Source organism: Lepeophtheirus salmonis, chromosome 14 (genome assembly GCF_016086655.4).
Source record: "Lepeophtheirus salmonis chromosome 14, UVic_Lsal_1.4, whole genome shotgun sequence".
NCBI classification, from domain to species: Eukaryota; Metazoa; Arthropoda; class Copepoda; order Siphonostomatoida; family Caligidae; genus Lepeophtheirus; species Lepeophtheirus salmonis.
Window position 1 is genome coordinate 11,704,790 of NC_052144.2, and position 27,369 is coordinate 11,732,158.

The 27,369-nt window shown below is 27.6% G+C and overlaps 2 protein-coding genes across 2 annotated transcripts; one reads left to right on the forward strand and one right to left on the reverse strand.

Annotated features, from left to right (window-relative positions):
• Nucleotides 1–14,700: 14,700 nt before the first annotated feature.
• LOC121129460 (cuticle protein 7-like) lies at nucleotides 14,701–15,192 on the forward strand (the record flags this gene model as incomplete). The annotated part of the gene is made up of 1 exon (XM_040725186.2): nucleotides 14,701–15,192. A coding segment is annotated over one exon (435 nt), but the record flags the coding sequence as incomplete, so codon positions are not given.
• A 5,846-nt stretch (nucleotides 15,193–21,038) lies between these two features.
• Nucleotides 21,039–21,564, reverse strand: LOC121129458 (cuticle protein 7-like; the record flags this gene model as incomplete). The annotated part of the gene is made up of 1 exon (XM_040725184.2): nucleotides 21,039–21,564. A coding segment is annotated over one exon (435 nt), but the record flags the coding sequence as incomplete, so codon positions are not given.
• Nucleotides 21,565–27,369: the final 5,805 nt, after the last annotated feature.

Here is a 27,369-nt window from a genome sequence, read left to right on the forward strand (position 1 = left end):
TATTTTTATATTTCTAGTGGTTAGTGGGTTTTCTGTATTAAAATTTTTAATGAATTTTAAAAATTATTGAGTCAAAACAGTATATTTCGTTGGAGCTGTTACTTGGATTAAATCTCTCTATCTGTTTATCTGTCTTAAAATTGTCATTGGTCTGTAGAGTCGAATTGATTTGTTGATTATTCCTTTCATAAAATTCAAAAAGAAACTCTTTGGTTCGATTTTTCATCACAGATTTTAATATTCTTTGAAATACTTTTGCTACATTGCCTCAGCAAACAACTTTTTTTTTTCACTACAAAAAACTTTTGTAATAGTGTTAGTCAAGCTTTGTCTTGATGGACATAGAAAATACTCAAACTCAGTTCATCAATCTTTTGAACAATTCAAATATAAGTTTTTTTCCATCATATTTAATTGTGAGCAGCTCTAATCTCCCATTTTTTGGAATAGTAACAAGCTTCTTTCGTACTCAGTTTTATGTCGATCTACAGCAGAAAATTCGTGAATAACTCTGGCATCCTGTGTTTACATTTTTTATTATAGGGTGTAACTCTTATGGAAGGAAAAGAAAGTTCCAATTTTGTATTCTAAATGTAGTTCACCGTTTAACATTTTTAGAATTCAAGGAATTCCTGGTATTCTTTGGTTATTGCTTGGCTAGTCGACTTCTGATCTTCAATTTTTTATACCATTTTCATCGAATAATATGTTAATACTTTTTCTTTGACATTTGATTATTTTCCAGTTTTTTAGGTGTTCAGATATTACATGTACTTTTGAAATGTTATGATGTCTAGTTTGGATAAAAAAATGTCAATTGAATTTCAAATCTCAGATTTTAAATGCTATAAAAGCTCAATCCGATATTGTCTTAAAATAAAGTACAGTTAATTGTTGGAGTGAAACATGCATTTGAATATTGTCACATGGAAAAATAGAAGATTTTAAGAAAAACAGAAGAAGGAAAAAAACATGGGGTCATGATGCAATAAAAGAATATACAAAAAATACTCAGAAGTAAAAATATCTGGATAATAACTAATGATTTTCATAATAAACAATGGTTGAATTTAACTGATATTAAGATCATTTTTAAATTGAAGCATTGTTTCTTAGATTTATTTGGAGATTCTTTGCTATTAACAGACAACACCGGATCAAGGTAAAATCTCATAGCTTTGGATGCAGATTTATTACGTAAATTCTAGATATAACCCTTGAATAAAGCTGGCTTGTAAGGTTTTTTGAGTTCTATTGATTTCCGTTTAATAATATTACTACTCTTACTCAATTTATTCAAGGAAATTCAAGATAGCCTTATGTTCGTGTGTTGAAATCTCTATATGAAAGGGATTGGAAGTTGTAAATATGAGTTAATAAAATCTATTATTTTGAGTATATTTGATTCAAAATAACATTAACATCACTCAATAAATATACTTATTCGGTGAAATAAGAAGTTGTTTCTTAACATTTTTATATTTTTATAAATATTTTATATACGTTATTATATCTAATAAAAGTAAAATATTAAATCTAGGCACCCGTGCTAGCAAAGTTCTTAATTAAATAAAAAAGCAGTCGAGAAAATCAAATACGTATTAATTAATCCACTAAATCGTAAGGAATTAAAAAGAGTAAGGTACATAAGAGGGATATGGTGCTGGTGCTGCAGTGGGAGATGGAGCTGAAGAAGCAGGAGCATCTTCGTACTGAACATCAGAAACAAATCCACGGTCTCCTTCAACTGTGTATGTAACAGTTTTGATGCGACCATGGGGATGAGCAACCTTGAAGGATCCAGCAAGAGCTCCATTGTCAGCTTCTTCATTAGCAGAGATATATATCTACACCAGATGCAGCGTCTAATACAGAGTAAATATAGGCATAGTTTGCTGGTGGAGCTGGAGGAGGAGGTGGTGGTGAAGGACGTCCATAGGGGCTATATGGGGGTGCTGGTGGTGGGGGACAAGGAAGTGATGGTGGAAGGGGTGGGTATGGCCCATAGACTGGGGCAGGTGTTGGTGGATGAGGGATTGTATATAGTAGAATTGTGGTGCAGCATTAGCTAACGTAAAGCTAAGTGCAAAGCAGACCAATCATGATTTTTTATACATTTTTAGGAGTACTGATTTAAAACTGCTTGATTATTTAATTGCTACTTAATGTTTTATAGGATTTTGTATGGAGGCGTAGATGATAAATGGGCTGGTATATTTTGTTTTATTTTATTTTTCTTGACGAATGAGTGCTTTCAATATCATTAATTTTCAATATACTTTGATATCTTAAAGTGGTTTGGTGTTTTTCTAATATAATTGTATGACAAATTGTAAAAAAATTAATGATAAAAATGAAGATGATTTTCATTTTATGTTGATTACGTATTGGAATAAGTTCATTTATTCTCATAAATTTTTGAAACTTATACTTCAATTACTTAGAAAATATTAAGCGTGATAATTTTGTGATGGTAAACACTATATTTTCACAACTTAACCTACCATTTAAAAAAAACAAAAAAAACACAAATCTTTTTTTTTAACCTTTATTTAGACAGCAATTAAGTTATCAAATTAAGAATGATCTAAAATTTTCTAATGCAGGTGCAATTACAAAATTATAATTAAACATTATACTCTAAAAAAAAAGCAGCAGATTATATCAAACAAATATAAAACATTCATAACTCTAATCAAATAGTATTTCCATCTAAAATCAAAAAATTACAAACATATAAGAATAGTAGCAAACTTGCTTTTAACTAACAAGAAACATGTTTATTTATTGCTTTCTAAAAAGTTTGAGTAATTTCTGCAAGGACCAAAAATATCTTGATACGTTTTATGAATGATATCTGAGGTTGAGACCGAAACACCCTCAATTGTCCTCGGGATCTCCATATCTTGTCATTGCATATATTAAAATACCACGAATATCCTCTGCAACCACAGGTTTTCCTACAGTTATATTTATTGGTAAGTACATATCTCTTAACATTTAATAAAGCATTTTTTATCAACCTAACTTTTAGGAAAATTTTCTTTATTCATTGATGAAACACTGAATAAAATTATCGCTGCAATTTATACTAAAAGATTATATTTTTCTAGACCCCTCAGATTCAAACTAATTAATGATCTCAGAATAGGTAATTATATTTTTCTAGACCCCTCAGATTCAAACTAATTAATGATCTCAGAATATGTAATTGTGGAAATACCAAGGTAAATCTTGACCATCTTTAATTACATCCTGAACCATAAGGAAAGTATTTAACTCGGTTATTTCAATTTTAAAATCAAAGGTTGACCCTTATCTTTAAGTTAGTTGCGTAATTTATTTTCAAAACAAGTTTTTTCGATGTAGAAGACCTCGAGGAACACCATCATCGAATTTTCCTGCGCGGAACACAACCCAAGTACTTCAAGAAGATACTCAGATATCCAACAAACACAGTCTACGACGTCTACAAGGACTAGAAGGAGAAGGGGCATTCAAAAGAAAACCCCACCAGTCCCAGAATGATAAAAAATGCACTTCCTTATTCCTCGTATGCCTGAAACGTTTTTTTCAAAAGAGCAATATTTTTTGTTTCATTTGTTAATATTTCTACCATAGATTTTTGAAAGATACTATAATATTCCTTGAATTCATTTTAGGGGGTAAATTATTACTAAATTACATACTGCCAGAACAGAAATTATCAAATCAAAATTTGCGATTTAAACATAATGAAATAGTTTTTGTTCTCAGAATGGAGCCAGGATTTTAAATTCAAAATATCGGAAAACTCTAAATTTGTATCAACCAAGTGAGCGTTATAGGGTTAAAACCTATATAACTTCCTAAAAAAGGATTTATGATCCTGGGTGTGACAAAAATAATAATATGCAAAATTATTTGAACCACAATTATACTTCCAAAGTTATGCATGATTTGATGTTTAAATAATGACATAATTTGTCTAAGTTTCATAAATATTGATGCTTCCAAAATAAATGTGGTTTCAAATATTTGAATTTAACAAATTGTACAAATTAAATCTTCTCATAAGATTGAATCTGATTAGACTAATTTTTAGCACTTTTGCAAAATTATTTGTTGATTAATATGCGTTCAAATTTGCACTATGGCACATTATATTCATCCCACTAATGTCCCTCATACACTTCTCTCAGTATTTCTTCTTTATTAAGCAAACCCTTTTCTATCTCAAAAAGTTGGTCCGCAAAATTAAGAACAGAATAATTTTTGATTACTCGTTTTTACTTTTGAATCCGTTCTCCCTCATGCAGAATCTCTTTATTTACAGCTAAATAACGCATTATTTCTTCACTTTGATGTTCTAAAAATTATTTTTCTCGTTTTTCATGTTCTTTTTGGGTCTTTAAAAATTTATCTATGAGTTCTCTGTCAGCTTTCTCCACAATAAGTCCATCATATCTTGTATTTTTTCTTATTTTACTCCTTGGTTTTTTAAGTAAAATGTAATCGATTCTTTTTTTTTTTTCCTGCAGAAAATCTAGGAATACTTAGTGGAGTAGTTTATTTTCATTTAGTTTTACCCTAATTTATTTAATATACGGCTCCTTTCTTTCTTTTTTCATGCGTGATCAAATCTGTTTTGATTGCCTAGTGGATAAAAATTGATGGAAAAAAAATTATTTTATAATTTTTATTTTTTTACCTTGCGTTTGTTAAATTTATATGAAATTATTTCCTTGGGATTAATCAAAAAATGGCAGTGTGCTTTTGAAAAAAAAGTATTTTACTTTTTGTAGGAATTAAACGAAATTGTGAATTAAAACTACTATAAATATCACAGAATCCAGATATAAAAATTAAAAATGTTCGTGATTGAATATTGAAAGATTCTAGTAAAATAAATGACCCAAAAATTACGATAAAAAAAAAGAGATTTCATCAAAATTCCTTTTATTCTATTACGCAGCACATATTATATTAAATACAAAAGATTTCTTAAGGTGTGTAATTTCACGAAAATAATTCTAAAAAATTAATTTATACAAATTATAAACATACTATTAATGGTTTCTGAAATTGCTTGGAATTATTATATGTCGATGAACATACAAATTTTTCTTTAAAAAAATATAATAGATAACAAAAACAAAAATCCTTTGTGTTACCCTCTGTTTTTTAAAAGTACACTCCCCCAATCAAAAATAAAATAATAATGATAACAGCTTCAGAAAAAAATAATCATATGATTTGATGAAAAGAAGCTAAAACCACATGTTTTTTGACAAATTGAAAGTCTAATCTTAGAGGTATTTAGTATATGGATGTATATTTTTCATTTCTTTTTTTAAATAAATCATCAGCAAACAAAGTCGATTAGTTATTGTAAGTTACATGTATTCCTCAACTTTAAAAAAAAACTAAGAAATATGGAATTAAAAAAATCGAAAATCTTTCCCTTAGACACATTGACTAATACGGTTATAATAGAGAAACTTTTCAGATATGGTTCCCTATTGGTTTTGTAAAATTGTGTCAGCAATTCTACAGTGAGTTTTATCAAAGATTCATTTAACACGAGAGAGTAACTCAATAATTTTTTGAATCGGAAGGGGAGCTCAGCCGGTTGATCTACCATCACCATCCCTCTTTATCATCATATCAATGAACAGAATTTATGAGTTGCTTATGAATGACTCGAATATTGAAAATGTAAAAAATTGATATACCTTACTGTGTTTCTTACGAGTTGTGAAAAAGTCTTACAAAAAGCTATTAAATCTTCCATTGAGGTTATCTAGATATTCTGGCGGAAGTCAAGACTTACGATTAATCTTGGGAAGACGCAAATTTTTTCGAACTGTCATGATTTTCTTAGGCTATACCTTGGTATCTTTTCTTTACTAACTTTGACCACTATTTAAAAATAAACTAAATGGAAATATAAAACAATATATTTTACTTATGTTAATATAGACAAGTGATTTTTTTTAAATTTCATTTGAAGAGTGAAATCCAACTTTATTAATGATATTAATATTTCATTTAGAACGTTCAATACATGGAAAATATATACACTAAACACATTAAATACAATATTTTATTAAAGAATTGATTCAAAAGAGTACAGTGATATTGGATAGGTTTCGTTATTTTCAAAGTTATTAATATATCTATATGCTAAGTTATCCATGTTAAGTTTACATCAATATAGATTTTAAATTTTTGACAAAGAGAGCTTACATTTAAATTATGTTTTCCAAATTCAATAAAACCCATTAGTAATAATACTTTTTTTTGCTTCAATTTATTTAAGCACCAACTATAAATATTCACTTTTATAATTTCATCCACATTATTTTCTAATTTCATTTTGATTTTTAATTTTTTTAGTTTAAGTATCCATATGAATATTTTCAAGAACACTTATATTTAGCTTCAAAATTTTCTGAACAGCATTTGATCTTCATATTATATTTCATAATCCTTTCAGATATTTTTTTTTGTAAAACACAATTTTAGGTTTATGAAATGAATAAGGAAATATACATACATATATTCTTTAATTACAAAAATTATCAAATTTAATTTATATTGAGTTTTTTTTTTAAAAATGATTTAAAAAAATATGAGCCCACAATCTATAAAGAAAAACGTATAACGTCATATTTATTTAAAAAATAAATAGATTGATATTTATTTACTTTATCAATATATCATAAAAATACCTTATAACTCAATACATTTATCAAAATTGAATGATATTGAATGCCCTTGTTATGTAAGATGAATACCAAAATACAGTAGGTACCTGCCTATTATATGAATAATGAATTCAAATCTTATAAAAGATAAATTAGCACCTCAAAAATTAAGTACTTAAACAAAAACTGCAAAAGTCTTTAACATGTAAACAAAAACAGTATTGGCTTGCATTGCTTTAGCTTTAAGTTACCAAATGCTGCACCACAATTCTACTACAAGCCAGTCCCTCCTCCAGCTTCATCAGGAAACTTTAGCTATCATTACTCCATATAAGATGGTTAATCTGGTTTAGATATCTTTGCTGATGAACAATCTGATAATGGAACCGTTTCTGGATCCTACAAGGTGGCTCTTCCCGATGGTTGCTCTTCTTGATTGTGGCATCAAGACTGTTATCTACACCGTAGTTGGAGACAGTGGACTCGTTATTTATGTTCAATACAAAGATGCTTCTGCACCATATCCCACTTATGCACCTTACTCCTTTTAAATCTATATATCTATCCGTTTAGCTATTATTTATACTGTATTGAATTATAATTAAAAAATATACTCGTATAATAATTTTTTTGTGTGTGTTAAGCGTATAAGTAAATATATTTTTTATTATTATTGTTTTAATTTATATAGTGAGGACTTGGATGTGCATATAATACTCAATTGATTTAAAAGTTTCCTCCGTTGAATTGGTTTTTATATAATACTCCTTTCAAAATTAGATTCGACAATAGTGTATCGTTGCCGAGTACAATTATGCTATAAAATGTATCAGAAGGAAAATATGAGAAATGCAATCCTAGAAGAGATTCCAACAAATGTTGCATAGACACTTTCAAATGGTTTATTTTTTAACATTTAGATGAATACGGAAAATTGTTTTGTCAAAATACACATTTTGTACAATTCCATTGTCTTGGGAATCCAAATACTATGAAGTTGTTTTATGTAGATTCATAAGACAATTTGTAACTCATTACCACAGATTTAACTCATTAAAAAAATTGCATTAAAAAAACGTCGTTTCACATTTTTAAACTGATATACGTGTTTATTTTTGGAAAAATATACATAATTGTCAACGAGATTATATGTTAAATTATTTTAACTACCCTTTTTATGTACCTGAGAAAAAAAGTTAAGCAAGACAAATTAGACAACAATTAGTGTTGAATTGGTTTATACAAAATAAAAGGACTGCTATCCTATTAATCCGTTCCAAATAAAATTTTTAAGTCATAGAACCAGTGTTATCGGTTTTTATAGTCACATAATAAACTAATGAAAAAGATAGGCAGAAGGGGAAAAGAGGAATCACTGATTAGAAAATCAGTCGTAGGACCGATCCAACAATAAATACATTTTATCAAATAAAAATAATTTTAATATCCATAAAGTCTATTAGGTTCATGCATGATTATAGTTTTTGTGATTTTTGTTAAATTAGAATTACAGTCAATTTTTTGGTAATAATTAATCAAAATTTAAGAATTTCGTTGTTTTTTTACATCAAAATGTGTTGTTTTTTTTAAATTGAGAATTACATTTAACCTAAAATAACTAACTTACTCTTTTTTCTAATGTTTTATCTTAATATTATTATTTCAAACATATGAACATTTACATTTCATAAAATCAAATAATTTTATAGCTCCTCTTCGGATCCAAAAAGTTATTCAGTTACTCTCTCCTGTTAAATGAATCTATGATTAAACACTCCGCAGAATTGCAGACACAATTTTACAATACCAATAGGGAACCATATCTGAAAAGTTGCTCTATTATAAACGTATTAGTCAATGTGTCTAAGGGAAAGATTTCGATTTTTTTAATTCCAGATTTCTTAGTTTTTTGTTAAAGTTGAGGAATACATGTAACTTACAATAACTAATCGGCTTTGTTTGCTGATGATTTATTTAAAAAAAAGAAATGAAAGATATACATCCATATACTAAATACCTCTAAGATTAGACTTTCAATTTGTCAAAAAACACGTGGTTTTACCTTCTTTTCATCAAATCATATGATTATTTTTTTCTGAAGCTGTTATCATTATTACTTTATTTTTGATAAAATAATGTCAAAGTCCTGAGTGTGTAGCTATGGGAGAGTGTACTTTTAAAAAACAGAGGGTAATGCAAAGGATTTTTGTTTTTGTTATCTTTTTTTTTAAAGCAAAATTTGTATGTTAATCGACATCTAATAATTCCTAGCAATTCCAGAAACTATTACCATAATTTGTATAAATTAATTTTTTGAGAATTACTTTTGCGAAACTGCTCACCTCAAGAAAATTCATGTATCAAATACGATATGTACTGCGTAATAGAACAAAAGGAATTTTAATGAGATCTCTTTTTTTATCGTAATTTTTTGCTCATTTACTGTACTAGAATCTTTCAATATTCAATCACAAACATTTTAAATTTCTATATCTGGATTCTGTGATATTCATAATAGTTTTAATTCACAATTTTGTTTAATTCCTACAAAAAGTAAAATGCTATTTTTCTTTCAAAAGCACATAGTCATTTTTTTATTAATATCAAGGAAATAATTTCAGAAAAATTTAACAAACACTAGCGTACAAAAATATAAATTATAACATAAAGCTCACGCAAGAAAAAAGAAAGAAAAGAGCCGGAATTAGGATTTAACAGAAGGAAAATGAACTACGTCACTAAATATTCCCAGATTTTCTACAGGAAAAAAAAGAAGAATCGATTTACTTAAAACCAAGGACTAATATGAAGAAATAAACACACGATATGATGGACTTATTACGAAAAAAGTCGGCGAAGAACTCATTGATAAATTTTTAGAGACCTAAAAAGAACATGAAAAACTAGAAAAATAATTTTTAGAACATCAAAGTGAAGAAATACTGCGTTATTTAGCTGAAAGGAAAGAGATTCTGCATGAGGGAGAACGGATTCAAAAGGAAAAACGAGTAATCAAAAATTATTCTGTTCTTAATTTTGCGGACCAACTTTTTGAGATAGAAAAGGGTTTGCTTAATAAAGAAGAAATACTGAGAGAAGTGTATGAGGGACATTAGTGGGATGAATATAATGTACCATAGTGCAAATTTGAACGCATATTAATCGACAAATAATTTTTCAAAAGTGCTAAAAACTAGTCTAATCAGATTCAATGTTATGAAAAGATTTAAATGGTACAAATTGTTAAATTCAAATATTTGAAACCTCATTTATTTTGGAAACATCAATATTTATGAAACTTTAGACAAATTGATAATATGTATTTATTTATACAACAAATCCTTCATAACTTTGAAAGGACAGTTGTTGTTCAAATAATGTTGCATATTATTATTTTGGTATACCCTGTATCATAAATTCCTTTTATAAGAATTTATATAGATTTTAACCTTGTAACGCTTACTTGGTTGATGCAAACTTAAAGTTTTCTGATATTTTAAATTTGAAATCTAGGTCTAATCTGAGAACAAAACTATTTCAGTAAGTTAAAGTCGAAATTTTTTATTTGATAATTTCTCTTCGGGCAATATGTAATTTAGTGATAATTAACCCCCTAAAATGAATTCAAGGAATGTTAAAAAAAAAAGTAAAAAAGCTATGGTACAAATATTGACAAATAAAATAAAAATAAGCAAAGACTTCCTTGGAAAAATATTTTGTTGCTAGTTTGAAATTGTAAAATCAATTTCAAATGTTTATAAAATTCAAAAACTTCCAGAAAAAGGTATTTAAAAAAAAACAAGTAATGCTTATTGCATTTGAAAATCTGAACATTTAATGATTTTCTTTTGTGTAATCTTTGAAAAATTTAAAGACATTCATTATTATTTTATTTTTTTTACTTAATGGTACTTTTGGCGTATAAAGTTACGTCATATCAAGGAAGTCCTTTTAATTATTGTTTAGAAATATACACATCTAGATATATTGAGTATACGTATCCTTGATATGAAATTACTAGAAAAAAAAATCATCAATATTAAATGAATGTACTCTCCACATATAATTTTTCTCTTTTAAAAACGAGTATCACATACATATATGTCATAAAACAAGTTTTTGTACGGACATTGTAATTTCACATTTATTAAGGAAATGCTACTCTACTTTAAGAATTATTTAATTGAATAAAAATGATTCCAACTCTGATTAAAAAATTACGATATTTTCCTGTTCGTTTTAAAACTTAGCAATGAAATCTTATTCCCTTTTTTACTTATGTATATTTTTTTTATTCGTTTTTTCTGATTACATAATTAAGTTCTTCTTTAATGGTGTGGCACCAGTCAAAAGTAATTCAAAGGAAGATAAGAAGCAATTTTCGACAAATATTTAATTAAACAATTTAAGTAGAAGCCACGTGATTCTTTCTTCATATAGTTTTAAGTTTTGACGAACAAACACATTACAAAAAAATAATAAGTATATTTGATGATGATTCATGCTCCATATTACCCTGTTTTTAAAAGAAAAAATGTTTAATCAATTGTCACACATTCCAATGATTAAGTGTTTATTAATTAATAATTTATTCATTTCATACTCAGGACCTTCATACCAGGAATATGATATTAATCAATCATTAATTAATAAAAACTTTATTAATGCAATCAGTAGCAAAATATTACAAATTTATCATTTAAAATTGAATTAATTTGAATATAAATTCAAAATTATATCATATTGAAATATTTTCAACAAGTTTTAAGTTAATTCCTCTCAAAAAGCAAGGATGGGATTTTCAGCTTTACTCTTTTCCTCCGTGGCCACTTGGTTCGTTAATGTCCCCAGGCGCAAATACAAAATTGTTATCATGGGAATAATCGTTTAAGAAGGATTTAAATATTTATAAATATCAATTAAATATCACTAAACTACCTCTTAAATACTTGGCATACTTTAATTATCTATATGCTAACGTTCACGAATGCAATTTTTGTGGGCAGAAGTAGTAATTGAAAATTCAATTATTTTAACATTGGAAGTTCTTAACCTGTGGATCCACTTTCATGATGCTTCTTTTAGGCTTTGATTTTTACAAACACAAAAATAAATAAATCAAGTGTGATTTAATCTAAATTGTATGAACTACGTATTTTCCTCCTAAAAGATTAAGATATCTCCTCATGTAAGCTTAAATGGTGTTGGGAGCATACGTGGGGGCTCTTTCATCAAAAGTACATAAATCAATGTAGGCCGCCGATGAGGGCCTTAATTGGACTCGTTATCAAATGTAATGAAGGAAGTTTTTCATAACTACTATTAAAGTAAGGGTCATCAATAATTCTGCAAATTCTGCAAAGATGCTGAATGTTTTACTGTGGTTTGAAAACTTATCTAGTATCACTTAAAAAACCATAGTACTTTCCTTTTTCATAAGTATATTGAGACTAGCTAAGGATTAACCAGCATTAATCGGGCTAAGGAGAAAGAAGGAAATCACATTGTGAAAGTAAAATTAATTCGAAAAATTAAAAAAATATTCAGAAAAGACTTTTATATACTAATAATTCTAATATGAATGTCTCTTTATGTTCGAAAAAAATCAAGATAATTCTAATTCTAATTATCTGGATTCTTCACATTATACCAATCCAGTTAAGTAAGATAATCTACAAAGTCTCATCATCGCCCCCCCCCCTCCCCCAAGAAATACTATATTTTTTTATAATTATATTCTTGTAATCTAAGTATTATTATTATGAATATAAAAAAAATAATGTGTTATAAACTTCAAATAACATACCAACAAATATTCATCTACAAAATTGTCTTGATGAGTAGTCAATTTTATATTTACTTCAAAAAATTCCAAAATCAAAATTTGCAAAAAAAACTTTTTTCCAATAATTTTCCAAAAATTAGTTAATAGCATTTATTGGAATTGTAAAAGAAACACAAACTAACCAATACTTTTCTCGTACTTGCAAGAACAAAAAAGTTATGAAGAATTATGTTTTGAAATAATAGCTATCAATAATTGGTTTATCGTTGCAAATATTGCAAAATTATGTAAATTGAAAATACTCCAATAACAATGTTGCGTTGGCATTTTTTGTGCAAAAAGCATCGTGTTGTGGCATTTTTTCTTTGATGAAAAAATGGAAAAAAAGAAAGATAAAATTGAAAAATTATTAAGAAAATGACGGATATTTCAGTTGTACATAAATTTATATGCAAACAAATCTTCAGACAAATTTCTACATACTTTATTTTATATACTAATCCCATATTCCATTAGAAGTTCATTTATTTGCCCTTGAAATAACCGAAATTGCAATTTACACCGATTTCTTTTTTTAGCCCATTACTTTTTTGATAAAAAACTCAAACCCCTATCTGGTCTCATTGAGCTGCAAAAAACCGTTTTTATGTTTTGGGTATAGCATAAGCCCCCTTATATGATTCCCCCAAAAACCAACATCCGTGTCTTAGCCTGTCCCAGCTCTAAAGATGGACCCTTTCAAAATTTTAGCTTCCTAGGTTCAACGGTATGGGAAATTATTAAGGACATCTACACACACAATCTCTCTTTTATATATATCCAGGTAATCAATAAAATCTAAGTTAAAGCAAAGTTAATAGAAGTAAATTGGGTTTAAGAATTAACTAGTATAATTTACATATACGTTATGTATTCTTTAATCAATTTATGCACACATAAACATTAACAACTTACCCAGACATAATTACCAAAATACAAGCAAAGAAATAATTCCTTATTGTTCAGGATGTAATAAAAGATGGTCAGGATTTACCTGAACGACACTATATATAAATTTAAAAAAAAGACAAAGCGGGAATATGAATACTTTTTAGAAATAAAAAAATGATATAATTATGCAATTTATACTTACTGATATATATTTTTTTTCTCAAAAATATTTAAGTAATTCAAATAATACTCTCAATATTCAGATACCATATTTCAAAAATTGCAAAAGAAGATTCTCAAAATATTTTCAAACTATGAAGTAAAGCGTCGAATTTATGTTTCAAACTCTGGTATGTAGCTATTGCACTTCACCACTTTAAGCATATAAGAATTAGCATAGCAGCATGTGTACCGAAATTGCCTGCATATATTAATACAGCATAAGATACATAAACGTATATTGTAGATATCTGCTAAAAAATTACCATTTTGAGAATATTTAAAATACAAATATATGTGACATATTAAGTTTACAAGGATAAATAAAACACCTTCCAAATTTAAAAAAAATCGACACACTCCTTTTTTTCGTTTTTACAAGAATAAAATATTTTATATTCAAAGATTTATTAAATATATGAAGTAATTGTTTGCATAGAATTATGTCTTTGACTTCAATTTCAAATGGACACATCAATTTTGTTTTTCAACACTCCAAGTAAAGATTGCAGTAAATTATTCAAGAATATTAGACACACTTTTTTATTTTGTAAATCATTTGCTTTCTAAATAAAGGTTTAAATAAAAAGATTTATGTTTTTTCTTTTTTTTGAAAACAATTGTAGGTTAAGTTGTAAAAATATAGTTTAGGTTAAACAAAAATATCACGTTATATATTTTTCTAAGTAATTAAAGTATAAGTTTCAATATTTTATAAGATTAAATGAGCTTATTCTAATACGCAGTCAACATAAAATGAAAATCATTTCCATTTTTATCATTAATTTTTTTACAATTAATCATACAACTTTAGTATCAAACCATTTAATATAACAAAGTATGATGAAAATTAATGATATATCGAGCAATCATTCGTCAAGAAAAATTTAATAAAATAAAATACGCCAGCCCATTTATCATCTACGCCTCCATACAAGATCCTATAAAACATGAAGTACCAAATAAATAATCAAGCAGTTTCAAATCAGAAGAACTAAACATGCATACAAAATCATTATTATCCTGCATTGCACTTAGCTTTGCGTTAGCTAATGCTGCACCACAATTCTACTATAATCCAATCCCTCCTCCAGCACCTGTTCCACCACCCCCTCCTTCAACAGCACCTACCCCAGTCTATGGACCATACCCACCCCTCCACCACCACCTCCTCCTCCCCCACCACCAGCACCTGCATATAGCCCCTATGGACCCCCTTCACCACCACCTCCTTCTCCACCTCCACCAGCAAACTATGCCTATTCTTACTCCGTATTAGACGCTGAATCTGGTGTAGATATCTCAGCAGATGAACAAGCTGATAATGGAGCCGTTTCTGGATCCTACAAGGTGGCTCTTCCCGATGGTCGTATCAAGGCTGTTACCTACACCGTAGTCGGAGACAGTGGATTCGTTGCTGATGTACAATACGAAGCTGCTCCTGTTTCTGTAGCTCCAGTTCAAGCTCCTGCTCCTGCACCATATCCAACATATGTACCTTACTCCTTTTAAATCCCTATTGTTTAGTGGGTTCACTAATATATATTTCTTATTATCAAACGCTTTGTTATTAAATAATTAACTTTGTTAGCACACTCTATACTTTACATGTATTCGTAAGAACATCATGAACACAAATTTTATTATAATATTAAAACGTTAAATAATTTTGTATACAAAAAGAAATTTAACGACTTACTTTATTATATATACATATATAAAAGAGTTAGATTGTGTATATGTGTGTGTATCTATAATGGGTGCCCACGCCGTTGCTTTTGGGGGTGCCATTTAAAGGAAGGCGTATTCCATCCCTAAAGTACCAAAATAGTTTGGTAGACTATGTAAATAGGAGGTTGAATAATGAATCAAAAAATGACTGGCGTACAAAAAATAAAGAATAATTGTAAAATAATTATGTTTTTCTAAGTGTATTCAAAATCAAAACAGTTATCATTTATGGAGGGTTATTTTTCCCACAACATTATTCAAAATATATTTTTTGTTTGGGATGACCAGTATTTTGTATTTCCAAAGACAAAATTGATGCTCCAGCGTCTCCGGATCTCAGATGGAATTACGAAAAAAATTCTGGTTGTTTGGGTTTTTCTATACAATTTCAATAATCTCTATTTTTTTTTGCAAATCTAAACAACATCGGGTAAACGTTTACAGGATAATTATCTATAGTATGTGATTTTAACCGTATTTTGAGTAAAAACTTTTTCAACTGATACTTACTACTTTAACTTTTTTTCATCTAGAGACTTAAACAAACGAACATCAGCTTATCGTAATTAATAAAGTAATGCATTTATAAGAAATTAAACTGCGTTAAGTTAAATAGAGTGGTAAATTTTAAAATATAATACATATATATACAAATATTAGAAAAACCAAAATGTGATTTTACGTAACATTTATATACGAGTTCATTTAAAAAAAATAGAAATCAAAATGTTACATAGATTCATTATAAGTCCATAAATATAAGCTAAGGCATTACTTCCGTGTAATTTGTATTTAGGGAATTCATCAAGGTTTTTATATATAGATTACCGGTTGAACATCAACTTTGCTAAATTGTGTCATATTTTATTTTGGCTTTTTACTTATTTTTACAATATAACTACGTATATAAGATAAATTGGAAGGAACCAATTTGGCGATTTTGAATAATTTACATTCTCTCCAAATATATGTATTATTAAATAACCTATTATATACTTGAAATATATTCATTTTATTGTTAGGCAGTAGTAATATAACGAAACTCAAATTAATGTACATGTTTAGGTACTTACATAAAATTTTTGGTACTTTTCCATACTATGTCTACAATAAATATACGAGAAAATTTTTTACTAATAGCATTTTACATGCATGTACATGAATTTTCTACATAATTTTTGCCTCAAGGTTCTTTCAATGTATTGGTTCTGGATTCTATAAGGCACCAAAAAAAAAATCCAAAAACGATTTATTATTTGAATTTTGAAGAAATTATAAATTGATGTGCTTAGCATTGGGTTTTTTCAATGTTTTCAATTTGTTAGTTTGCTTATTCAAAAGAAATAAAATAGTATTTAATTTTTATTAGTGGGAGAACATACAAACTCTAAATGGGATCAATTATTTATTTTCTCTATTGTAAATATAGAATAGTTTGTCCTTTATTTAAAAAAAATCCAATTTTGTGATTTTTAAAAAATGATTCAAAATTTATAGAATTAATAGAGAAAAACTGTTGTGGCAGCCTTAGCACCATACAAGGATATACTTGTGGTTAAATTTATACATTATATTATTCTCTACATAACTTTAAAGATAAAGATAAGGCTATTAAATGCATTCTGGACACTAAACTAAAGGTTCCTTTTCCCAGAAACGAGACTCTCTATTTCAACATAATCAGCCCCCTCCTAAAAAAATAAATTAGGGAAATTTTCAAGCAAAGTTTATGTTATACATTGGTTGTGTGTGGGATTATTAACCTCTATGAATTCCTTAAAGTATTGAGTCTGACCTCAAGCCTTTTTTTGTATACATAGTCTTTGACATATTTATAAACATTTGTATATATATAATTATAAAACTATCATTTTTATGGGAATTTAATCTGTTCAATAAAGCCAAATAGTGATATTGTATAACTAATTTAACGTATTACATTGGTAATATTTTGAAGTACCCAAGGCCAATAAGCACTCTATTGAAGCATTGGATATTACGCAGGATATTAAATAATTTGAAGGTAAAGTAACTTTAAAGTTTTTTTAAAGTTGGTGTATGTATTAAGCGATCTTCATTTTAGGACAGTTAGAAGTACGTATATTTGTATATTGACATGGTGTTGAACAGAGTTTAATTTCAAATTTATAATGATCTTTATACTAAGCTGTTTTTCGTGATTAAAATATCAAAATATTTATATATCATAAATTTGGCTTATCTACATTTTCAGAGGATTGTTACGTAGAAACTTGTTGATTGTTCATTGTTACTGATTATTTGATTTACTGAACTTTAGCAATTGGTATCTTTGCAATTTGTTTACTTATCTTAAAAGCAGGCGTAACTGTGGTAGTATTGGCCTATACGATACAGCGGGGGCGTCATGTGAACTTGATCCCATCCTATGTCACCAATGTTGTGTCTTGACGAAGGTTGCCGATATACCAATTATTTAATAAACGGAGGGATCCATGACGAACAAAAGAAATGTGGAAAAGGAAAGGCGTGGAAGAATAAGCAAGGCTTGTTTATAGGAACATCTATATTCTTATTAATACAAAAACCTACTCCTCTAGTATATACCTAGAATACATACTGGACACATGGGAATAGGGGGTGGAAGGGTGTTGAGAAACTGTTGTTTGAGACAATACAACTATTTGAATTGATACTAATATTGATATTTGACCCTAACATACATCTATTCACCAAACATTGTAAAAAGCTTCAGGTGCAAGATATATGAGTTTGAGCTGAATCAGTTCTTTGTTCTCTCTTTTTATTCGAGGCAGTAAATGAAAATCCATTTTTTGTGATTAAATATTTTAAAACTTTTTTTCAATTGTCCAAATTAATATAGTTCTGGACTTTTTGAAATATTAATTTTTAATATATCCAAAAATGTATACCAGGGCGAATACTCCCACAGTTACGCCTACTTTGAAGAAAATAAACAAATTGCAAAGATACCAATTGCTTAAATTCGGTAAATCAAATAATCAGTAACAGTGAACAATCAACAAATTTCTACGTAACAATCCTTTCAAAATGTAGCTAAACCAAATTTACGATCTTTAAATATTTTGATAAAATAAATCACAAAACAAAGGTTATCATAAAAACCTTTATAAATTTGTAAATTAAACTCTGTTTAACATCATGTCAATAAACTAATCCACTCCTAAATTTTCTAAAGTGAAGATTGCTTAATACATATGCCACTTTAGAGGTCCTTTACCTTCAAATAATTTAATACATTGCATAATAACCAATTCTTCAATAGGGTGCTTATTGGCCATGGGTATTTCAAAATATTTGCAAAGTAATACGTTAAATTAGTTATTCAGTGTCACTCTTTGGCTTTATTGAACAGATTAAATTCTCATAAAAATTATAGTTTAATAATTGTATATATATAAATGTTTATGTATATGTCAAAGAACATATTAACAAAAAAAAGCTTGAGGTCAATCTCAATACTCTAAGGAATTCATAGAGGTTAAGAATCTTACGCACAACCAATGTATAAAATAAACTTTGGTTCAAAATTTCCATACTTGGTTTTTTTTAGGAGGGGGCTGATTATGTTGTTATAGAGAGTCTCTTTTCTGGAGAAAGGAGCCTTTAGTTTAGTGGCAAGAATGAATTTAATAGGCTTATCTTTTTGTTTAACAATTCTTAGATAATAATTATACCTTTAAGTTAAACCAGAAGTATATCCTTGTATGGGCCAAGGCTGCCACAACAGTTTTTGGTCTATTAATTCTTTCAATTTTTATCATTTTTTTCTAAATCACAAAAGTGGATTTTTTAAATAAAAGACAAACTACTTGACATTTATACTAGAGAAAATAAGTATATGACCCCATGTCGAGTTTGAATGTTTTTCCAATGATAAATAATTTTTATAAGACTGTCTGACCCCTCCATTATCTTAACAAGCTTCTTTATTGAAAAATATTTGTTTTGTTTTGGCTTTAGTATTGGGATAATTGTCGTGCTGAAAGACCCATTACACTACCTCTTTTTTAGTGCCAAAGGAAGGGGTCTGTAAAACCAAGAATTCCCAGAAAAGATGAAAATCCTCTATTATGTCTTTTATGCGGTGTAGTCGTGACCAAAACATATTGTAGTCTTTGGGTTATAATCAATTCACTCCAATTTCGGAAAAAACTTTTTTTCTCAAATATAAATTTTTGACTTAAAAAAAAAATCCACAATAATTATATAATATTTTTTTTTTGAATAAGCAAACTAACACAGTTGAAACATTTAAAAACCCCCAAAGCTAGGCACATCAATTTAGAAATACTTCAAAATTAGAACTATATAACGTTTTTGTATTTTTTTTGATGCCTTATATAATCCAGAACGCGTACATTAATAAAAAAACCTTAAGACAAAAATTATGTAGAAATTTATGTACATGCATGTAAATTGCTATTAGGAAAAATTTTTGTGGTATATTTATACTAGAAATACTATGGAAAAGTATAAAATGTTAATGTTATAATATGTTATTAAATAATGTATATATATGGAAGGAATATAAATTGTTCAAAATTGCAAAATTGGTTCCTTTCAACTTCTCTTATATGCGTAGTTATATTTTACTAAAAAAGCCAAAACAAAATATGACACAATCTAGCAAAGTTGATGTTCAACCGGTAATCTATATATAAAAACCTTGATCAATTCCCTAAATACAAATTACACGGAAGTAATGCCTTAGCTTATATTTATATACTTATTATGAATCTATGTAACAACTCGGTTTCGACTTTTTTTAAATGAACTCGTATATAAATGAATATTACGTAAAATCACATTTTGGTTTTTTCTAATATTTGTAGATATATTTATTATATGATAACATTTACAGATATATTAAACTAAACGAAGTTTAATTTTTAATAAATTGCATTACTTTATTAATTACGATAGGCTGATGTTCGTTTGTTTAAGTCTCTAGATAAAAAAGAATTGAAGTTGTAAAAATGAGTTGAAAATGTTGGGATATCGTATTTTACTCAAAATACAGTTAACATGACTTAATATAGATAATTATCCTGCAAATATTTACCCGGAGTTGCTCAGATTTGCAAAAAAAATGCTTTGTTTTTACTAATTTTTCAAAAAAAACTAACAAATAGAAGAAATTGAAATTGTATAGAAAAACCCAAACTACCAGGATTTGTTTCGTAATTCATCTGAGATCCGGAGACACTGGAGCATCAATTTTGTCTTTAGAAATACAAAATACTGGTCATCCCAAGCAAAAAATATATTTTGAATAATGTGGTGGAAAAATAACCCTCCATAAAGGATAACTGTTTTGATTTTGAATACACTTAGAAAAACATAATTATTTTACAATTATTGTTCATTTTTTGTACGCCAGTCATTTTTTGATTCATTATTCAACCTCCTGTTTACATAGTCTACCAAACTATTTTGGTACTTTAGGGATGGAATAAGCCTTCTTTTAAATGACACCCCCAAAAAGCAACGGCATGGGCACCCATTATAGATACACACACATATACACAATCTAACTCTTTTATATATGTATATATAATAAAGTAAGTCGTTCAATTTCTTTTTGTATACAAAATTATTTAACGTTTTAATATTATAATAAAATTTGTGTTCATGATGTTCTTACGAATACATGTAAAGTATAGAGTGTGCTAACAAAGTTTATTATTTAATAACAAAGCGTTTGATAATAAGAAATATATATATTAGTGAACCCACTAAACAACAGGGATTTTAAAAGGAGTAAGGTACATATGTTGGATATGGTGCAGGAGCAGGAGCTTGAACTGGAGCTACAGAAACAGGAGCAGCTTCGTATTGTACATCAGCAACGAATCCACTGTCTCCGACTACGGTGTAGGTAACAGCCTTGATACGACCATCGGGAAGAGCCACCTTGTAGGATCCAGAAACGGCTCCATTATCAGCTTGTTCATCTGCTGAGATATCTACACCAGATTCAGCGTCTAATACGGAGTAAGAATAGGCATAGTTTGCTGGTGGAGGTGGAGGAGGAGGTGGTGGTGAAGGGGGTCCATAGGGGCTATATGCAGGTGCTGGTGGTGGGGGAGGAGGAGGTGGTGGTGGAGGGGTGGGTATGGTCCATAGACTGGGGTAGGTGCTGTTGAAGGAGGGGGTGGTGGAACAGGTGCTGGAGGAGGGATTGGATTATAGTAGAATTGTGGTGCAGCATTAGCTAACGCAAAGCTAAGTGCAATGCAGGATAATAATGATTTTGTATGCATGTTTAGTTCTTCTGATTTGAAACTGCTTGATTATTTATTTGGTACTTCATGTTTTATAGGATCTTGTATAGAGGCGTAGATGATAAATGGGCTGGCGTATTTTATTTTATTAAATTTTTCTTGACGAATGAGTGCTCTCAAGATCATTAATTTTCATCATACTTTGATATATTAAATGGTTCGGTACTATAGTTGTATGAAAAATTGTAATAAAATTAATGATAAAAATGAAAATGATTTTCATTTTATGTTGATGTGTATTGGAATACGCTCATTTAATCGTTTAAAATATTGAAACTTATACTTTTAAAATTTAAAAATATATATAGCGTGATAATTTTTTAATAACTTAAACTATATTTTCACAACTTAACCTACAATTGTTTTTAAAAAAAGAAAAAACCACAAATCTTTTTTTTTAAACCTTTATTTAGAAAGCAAATCATTTTCAAAATAAGAATTATTTATGATTTTCTAATGAAGATGCATTTACACAATTATAATTAAATATTATTGTCGTAACAAAAATCACCAGATTATATTTAACAATTATAAAATATTCATAACTTTAATCAAATCTAAAATAAAAAAATTACAAACATATATGAATAGTAGCAAACTTTCCTTTGAACTAACAAAAACACGTTATTTATTATTTTTCTAAAAAGTTTCTGTAATTTCTGCAAGGAACGAAAATATCTTAATGCATTTTATGAATGATATCTGAGGCTAAGTACGAAACACCCTCAATCGTCCTCGGGATCTTCAATTTGAACGCACAATATCTTGTCATTGCAGAAATTAAAATACCACGAATATCCTTTGCAACCACAGGTTCTCCTACAGTTATATTCTTTGGTAAGTACCTCTTAACAATTAATAAAGCAATCCTTATTGACCTAACTTGTTAGGAAATTTTCTTTATTTTTTGATAAAACCCCGAATAGAATTATTGCTGACATTGACATTTATACTAAACATTACATTCTTCTAGACCCACAGGCTTAAACTAATTAATGATCTCAGAATATGTAATTGTGGACATACCAAAAAAGTGTGTCTAATATCGTGGAATAATTTACCGCAATCTTTACTTGGAGTGTTGGAAAACAAAATTGATGAGTCCATTTGAAATAGAAGCCAAAGACGATATTCTATGCATACAATTACTTGATAGATTTAATAAATCTTTGAATATTGAAGATTTTTTTCCTAAAAAAGGAAAAAAAAAAGTGTGTCGATTTTTTTAAATTGGAAGGTGTTTTATTTATCCTTGTAAACTAAATATGTCGCATATATTTGCATATCAAATATTCTCAAAATGTTAAATTTTAGCAGATATCTACATAAACCATATAAGTTTATGTATCTAATGCTGCATTAATCTATTTAAAAGTAATTAAATTATCAACATTGCTTAATCTTTCATTTTATCAAGTTTATTCAAATATTACTTGTATCGTGTTGAATCATTAATAAAATATAATTTTTTTTTTTAAATCAACAAAAATAACATATTCAAAATTTTGGTTTAGTTTCGATTAACGTACAAGGAGAAACATAAGAATTTTCTGATCACACATCAAATCAAAAATGTATCACAAACATTTTCTAAACATTGATTCTTACACAATAAATTAAAAGTTGATTTTGATTGAGTATATCTATTGTTTTGAGCAGTAGTGTAGGTACACTAATTAATTTTACTCTTCCAAATCACAAAGCAGAAAACAAAGAAAAAACAATTTTTTTGCGTATTCATACCAATCTTAAATAAGAATGCCAACACTAGATAGTTATTTGCAAATTTTTATCAAATTCAAGTTTTATTCTCAGAATATTGATCCTTAATACTAAAGAAAGGGCCCTAGAAAAAAAGATCAGGACAAAGTGATCACCCTAATAAATAAAAATTTGATATTTTTCAAATATGACAATTTTTACCAAATTGAAAGGATATAAATGTGATCAACTTTATATTTGTAAAAATAGTAAAATAAGGAAAACAAAATTGACAAAGATATTCGGAAAACATTTAATCCATAACTAATACAATTATTAAGAGATTTTTTGTTTGTTTTTGTTACAACTTCTCAGAAAGACTAAAATGAAACAGGTGTTGCAGTTGATGGTGTGTATTCCATTATTTCCTTCAATATATTATTGTCGATTAGTTTATTTCTCAAGAGTCTAACCTAAGCTAAATATCTGATAGATTTTTTCAAACGCCCTGCAACTCATTATCTATAGATATTATCGACTTCCAATGCTATACTATAAATGATTATCTCGTTTTATACGCCATACTATACCACGTGAGTTATTTTTTTTTGTTACTAGGATAATGTTATTGGATTACTACTCGGTCCACAATAAAAAAATATTCCAAAAGTTTTTCTGAAGGACAAATTTAATTTTGACCTAAAAACTTTTTTTTCAAATATATTATGTATATATATTAAACAAAGCTTTGTGATATTTGATACAACATATATTTTTTGAAAATTATTACTTATGTTCACTTTTAAATTAATCATTTTCTCCGTTAATCTCTACAAGATAAAATGTTTTTAGAAAGTAGTGTAAATATTTTTTGCCTGCAGGCAGTAATTTTTTTTAATCTAAGGATAATGAAAATAGTCATTGACGGTATTATTGGTGGAACAGAGAGGCGTTAGAAGAGTAATTATTATTGTTCAACCTTCTGTTTAATTATATCCATAAATAAATGTAACACAGGCTAATTTTTACTCTTTACTTAATAGGGTTCGTTTCCAAATTTATAAAGTATTATGGTAAGGATGCCGAGGTATTCGAGGTTTGAGTAATACTTTTTTTTTGACAACAGCATGAATCATTAAGAAACTATGCAAGACTTTCATATTTATTTAACTATTGCTGATTAAAAAGTTATTGTGGCTTGCTTGTAGACACCATATCGTAAAAAGATGATGTACACATGTTGGGATGTATTAAAAATTAAAATTTCATAAATTCCAGAACTTTCTTTATTTGGAAGATTGAAATATTTAATCACAAAAAAATGGATTGTATTTTACTGCCTCAAATAAGAAGATAGTTCGAAACACAAAAGAATAAATAATGGTTTCACTCTTCAAAAATGCTTTAGAGTGCGACATTTGAAGAATGGAGGAAAAAACTTATTTACCTCAAACTTATTTATTTTACTTTTGTAAATGTTTGGTAAATGGATGTATATTATGCTCAATTCAAATGATACCATTATCAATTCAAAAAATTTAATTGTCTCAAACACCAGTTTTTTACCCTGTGTAATTGGAAAAGACAAAAGATTAGGCTTAGTCTCAGGACCGGAACAACTCTACAAAAAGTGGTACAGAGAAATCATTCTATAATTAATACACTTATATTATTATAAAATGAAATTACCAAAAGATATTTAGCCTCCAATCATAATCAAAACTTTTTTGAGATAAATCCTGAGCCCTGATTGCTTGGACCACTGCTAAATAATTCATTTTAATAGCAAATACATTAAAATTGACTAAAATAAAAAAGAGGAAATCTTCTGCTTTCACTGATATTATTTTTTTTTTGTTTTTTGGAAGAACGAATAAAGTGTACAAATATGATTATTTTAAGATTTTTCATGAATTATCATAGATGAATAACATAAAACAAGACTGGGTTTTATTTATCCTCGTTAGACAAAATTATATGTTATAAAAAAGAATTTGTTATATTCATCATTGTTGTACAGAAATAAACAGTTGCAAAAGTATTGATGATTTTAGAAAAAATGTCAAGAAAGAAATGGGAATGGAAAATTTGTAAGGGACAAAAATAGACAGATGAAAAATTTATAAAATTATTTGAAGCTGATTTAATAGAATTGAGTTTTGTACAGTATGTCTATTATATATGAAGGAGAATTAAGTGATTAGCACTTCTTCCAAACTAATTCCTATCGAATTTGCTTATTTTTCCTTTCTTAATATTCATTCATTGTTAATATTTATTTCATTAGCTTAAAATAAATTTCCATTTATTACACATAGTCACTTTTGCTTTCTTTTTCATTGCCATTACTCCACTTCCATTTTTGATATTTTTTTATTTGGAAAAAAAAATAAAAGCAGATTAGAAAATAAAAATTGTTCTTCGCGTATGTTATTTAACCTTTCACGTTTAATCCTTCTTTTATGCCATAAACAAATTCAATAACCATAATATGTCATCTGGTTTATTTTAACGTCCAACATTTAAATTATAATTATATATTTTTTATTCGTCAAAACAGCTTCATAAGGTACGTTTAGTTGCAACCACAATTATATCTAGGATATCTTGAAAAACACCATGTTCTCTTTTAAAATATTTAAAACTGAATATTGATAAGGAGTAAATAACCCAAAAATCCCTGTAAAGTAAATGTGTGATCAGGAAATTCTTATGTTTATCCTTGTCCATTTATAAAAACTAAAACTAACCTTTTGAAATAGTTATTTTTTCTTGATTTTTCTAAAGTTTATATTTTATTAATGATTCAACACCTATTCAAGTCCTATTTGAATAAACTGGATAAAATGAAAGAATAAGCAATATTGATAATTTAAGTAATTTATATTAAAAAAAATCAAATAAACTATGATTTTATGTGTTTGAATTAAAAAAGTACTTGTATGGATATATGAAAATTGCAATTTAAATTGTTAATTTATAATCTGCAGTTAAAGTTATTTAAATAATGAACTTGATATATAAAGGAAACCATATTTCTACACAAATAACTAATTTAAAGTGTCTTATATATTATGTGGACGCAAATTGTGAAGTACATACGTTTTTTGGAGTAAAGTTAATATTATTTTATTCATTTTATATTCCATCATCAACTATAGCTCTTTATCAACAACTGTTGTTAATAAATACAATAATTTCGATAGTAATATGTGTATTCTAAATTTTCATTTTCTTTATATATTTTTATAGAAACAAAAAAAAACATATGAGGATGATTAGAAAATAATAAATTCTTCCTCTGTTGTGTGGGATCAAAACATTTTTGGTCTATTTAATTGCATTTTGGTGCGTTTTATTAGTAAAATTTTACATGATACTTTTTTGATGATACGTTTTTTTATAAATAAGGTTTGTTTTGATACATTTTTTTTTCAAAAGTACTCATTAACGTACATTTACAAATTATTAGCCTAGAAAATATAAATAAAAGACGAGACAAAAAAGCAAAAACAATCAAACGACAATAACAAACAAAAAGAGCTCCTCAAAATTTCTTAATTTTTTATCTCCTCCCTCCCCATCAATCTTCTCGGTCAACCTTTGAAGGACTGGGTATTTGGCGATATATATTTAACTGACTGGACAGTATTGCTTCTGATATTGAAGCCTTACATTTCAAGGAAGCTAAGACAAATGTATCTCTAGCTTATTTATAATTTATCTGTCATATTGTTCTGTTGATCTTAATCAATTCATTTTTTTGTATTCAGTTCACACATATATTATAATTATTACTATTTTTGTAATGACAAAATTAGGTGTAAAATACTGAATTTAAACCAAAATATAAAACTCATAAAACATTTATAATCATAAGTAAAATATTGTATAAGAAAATGGCTAAGAAAATTCAACTGAAAGGCTTAAATCCACTTATATGTCATTTATGTTATATACCTTTACTCAAATCATTTAAAACTTGAAGTAGTAATTAGTAAAATTA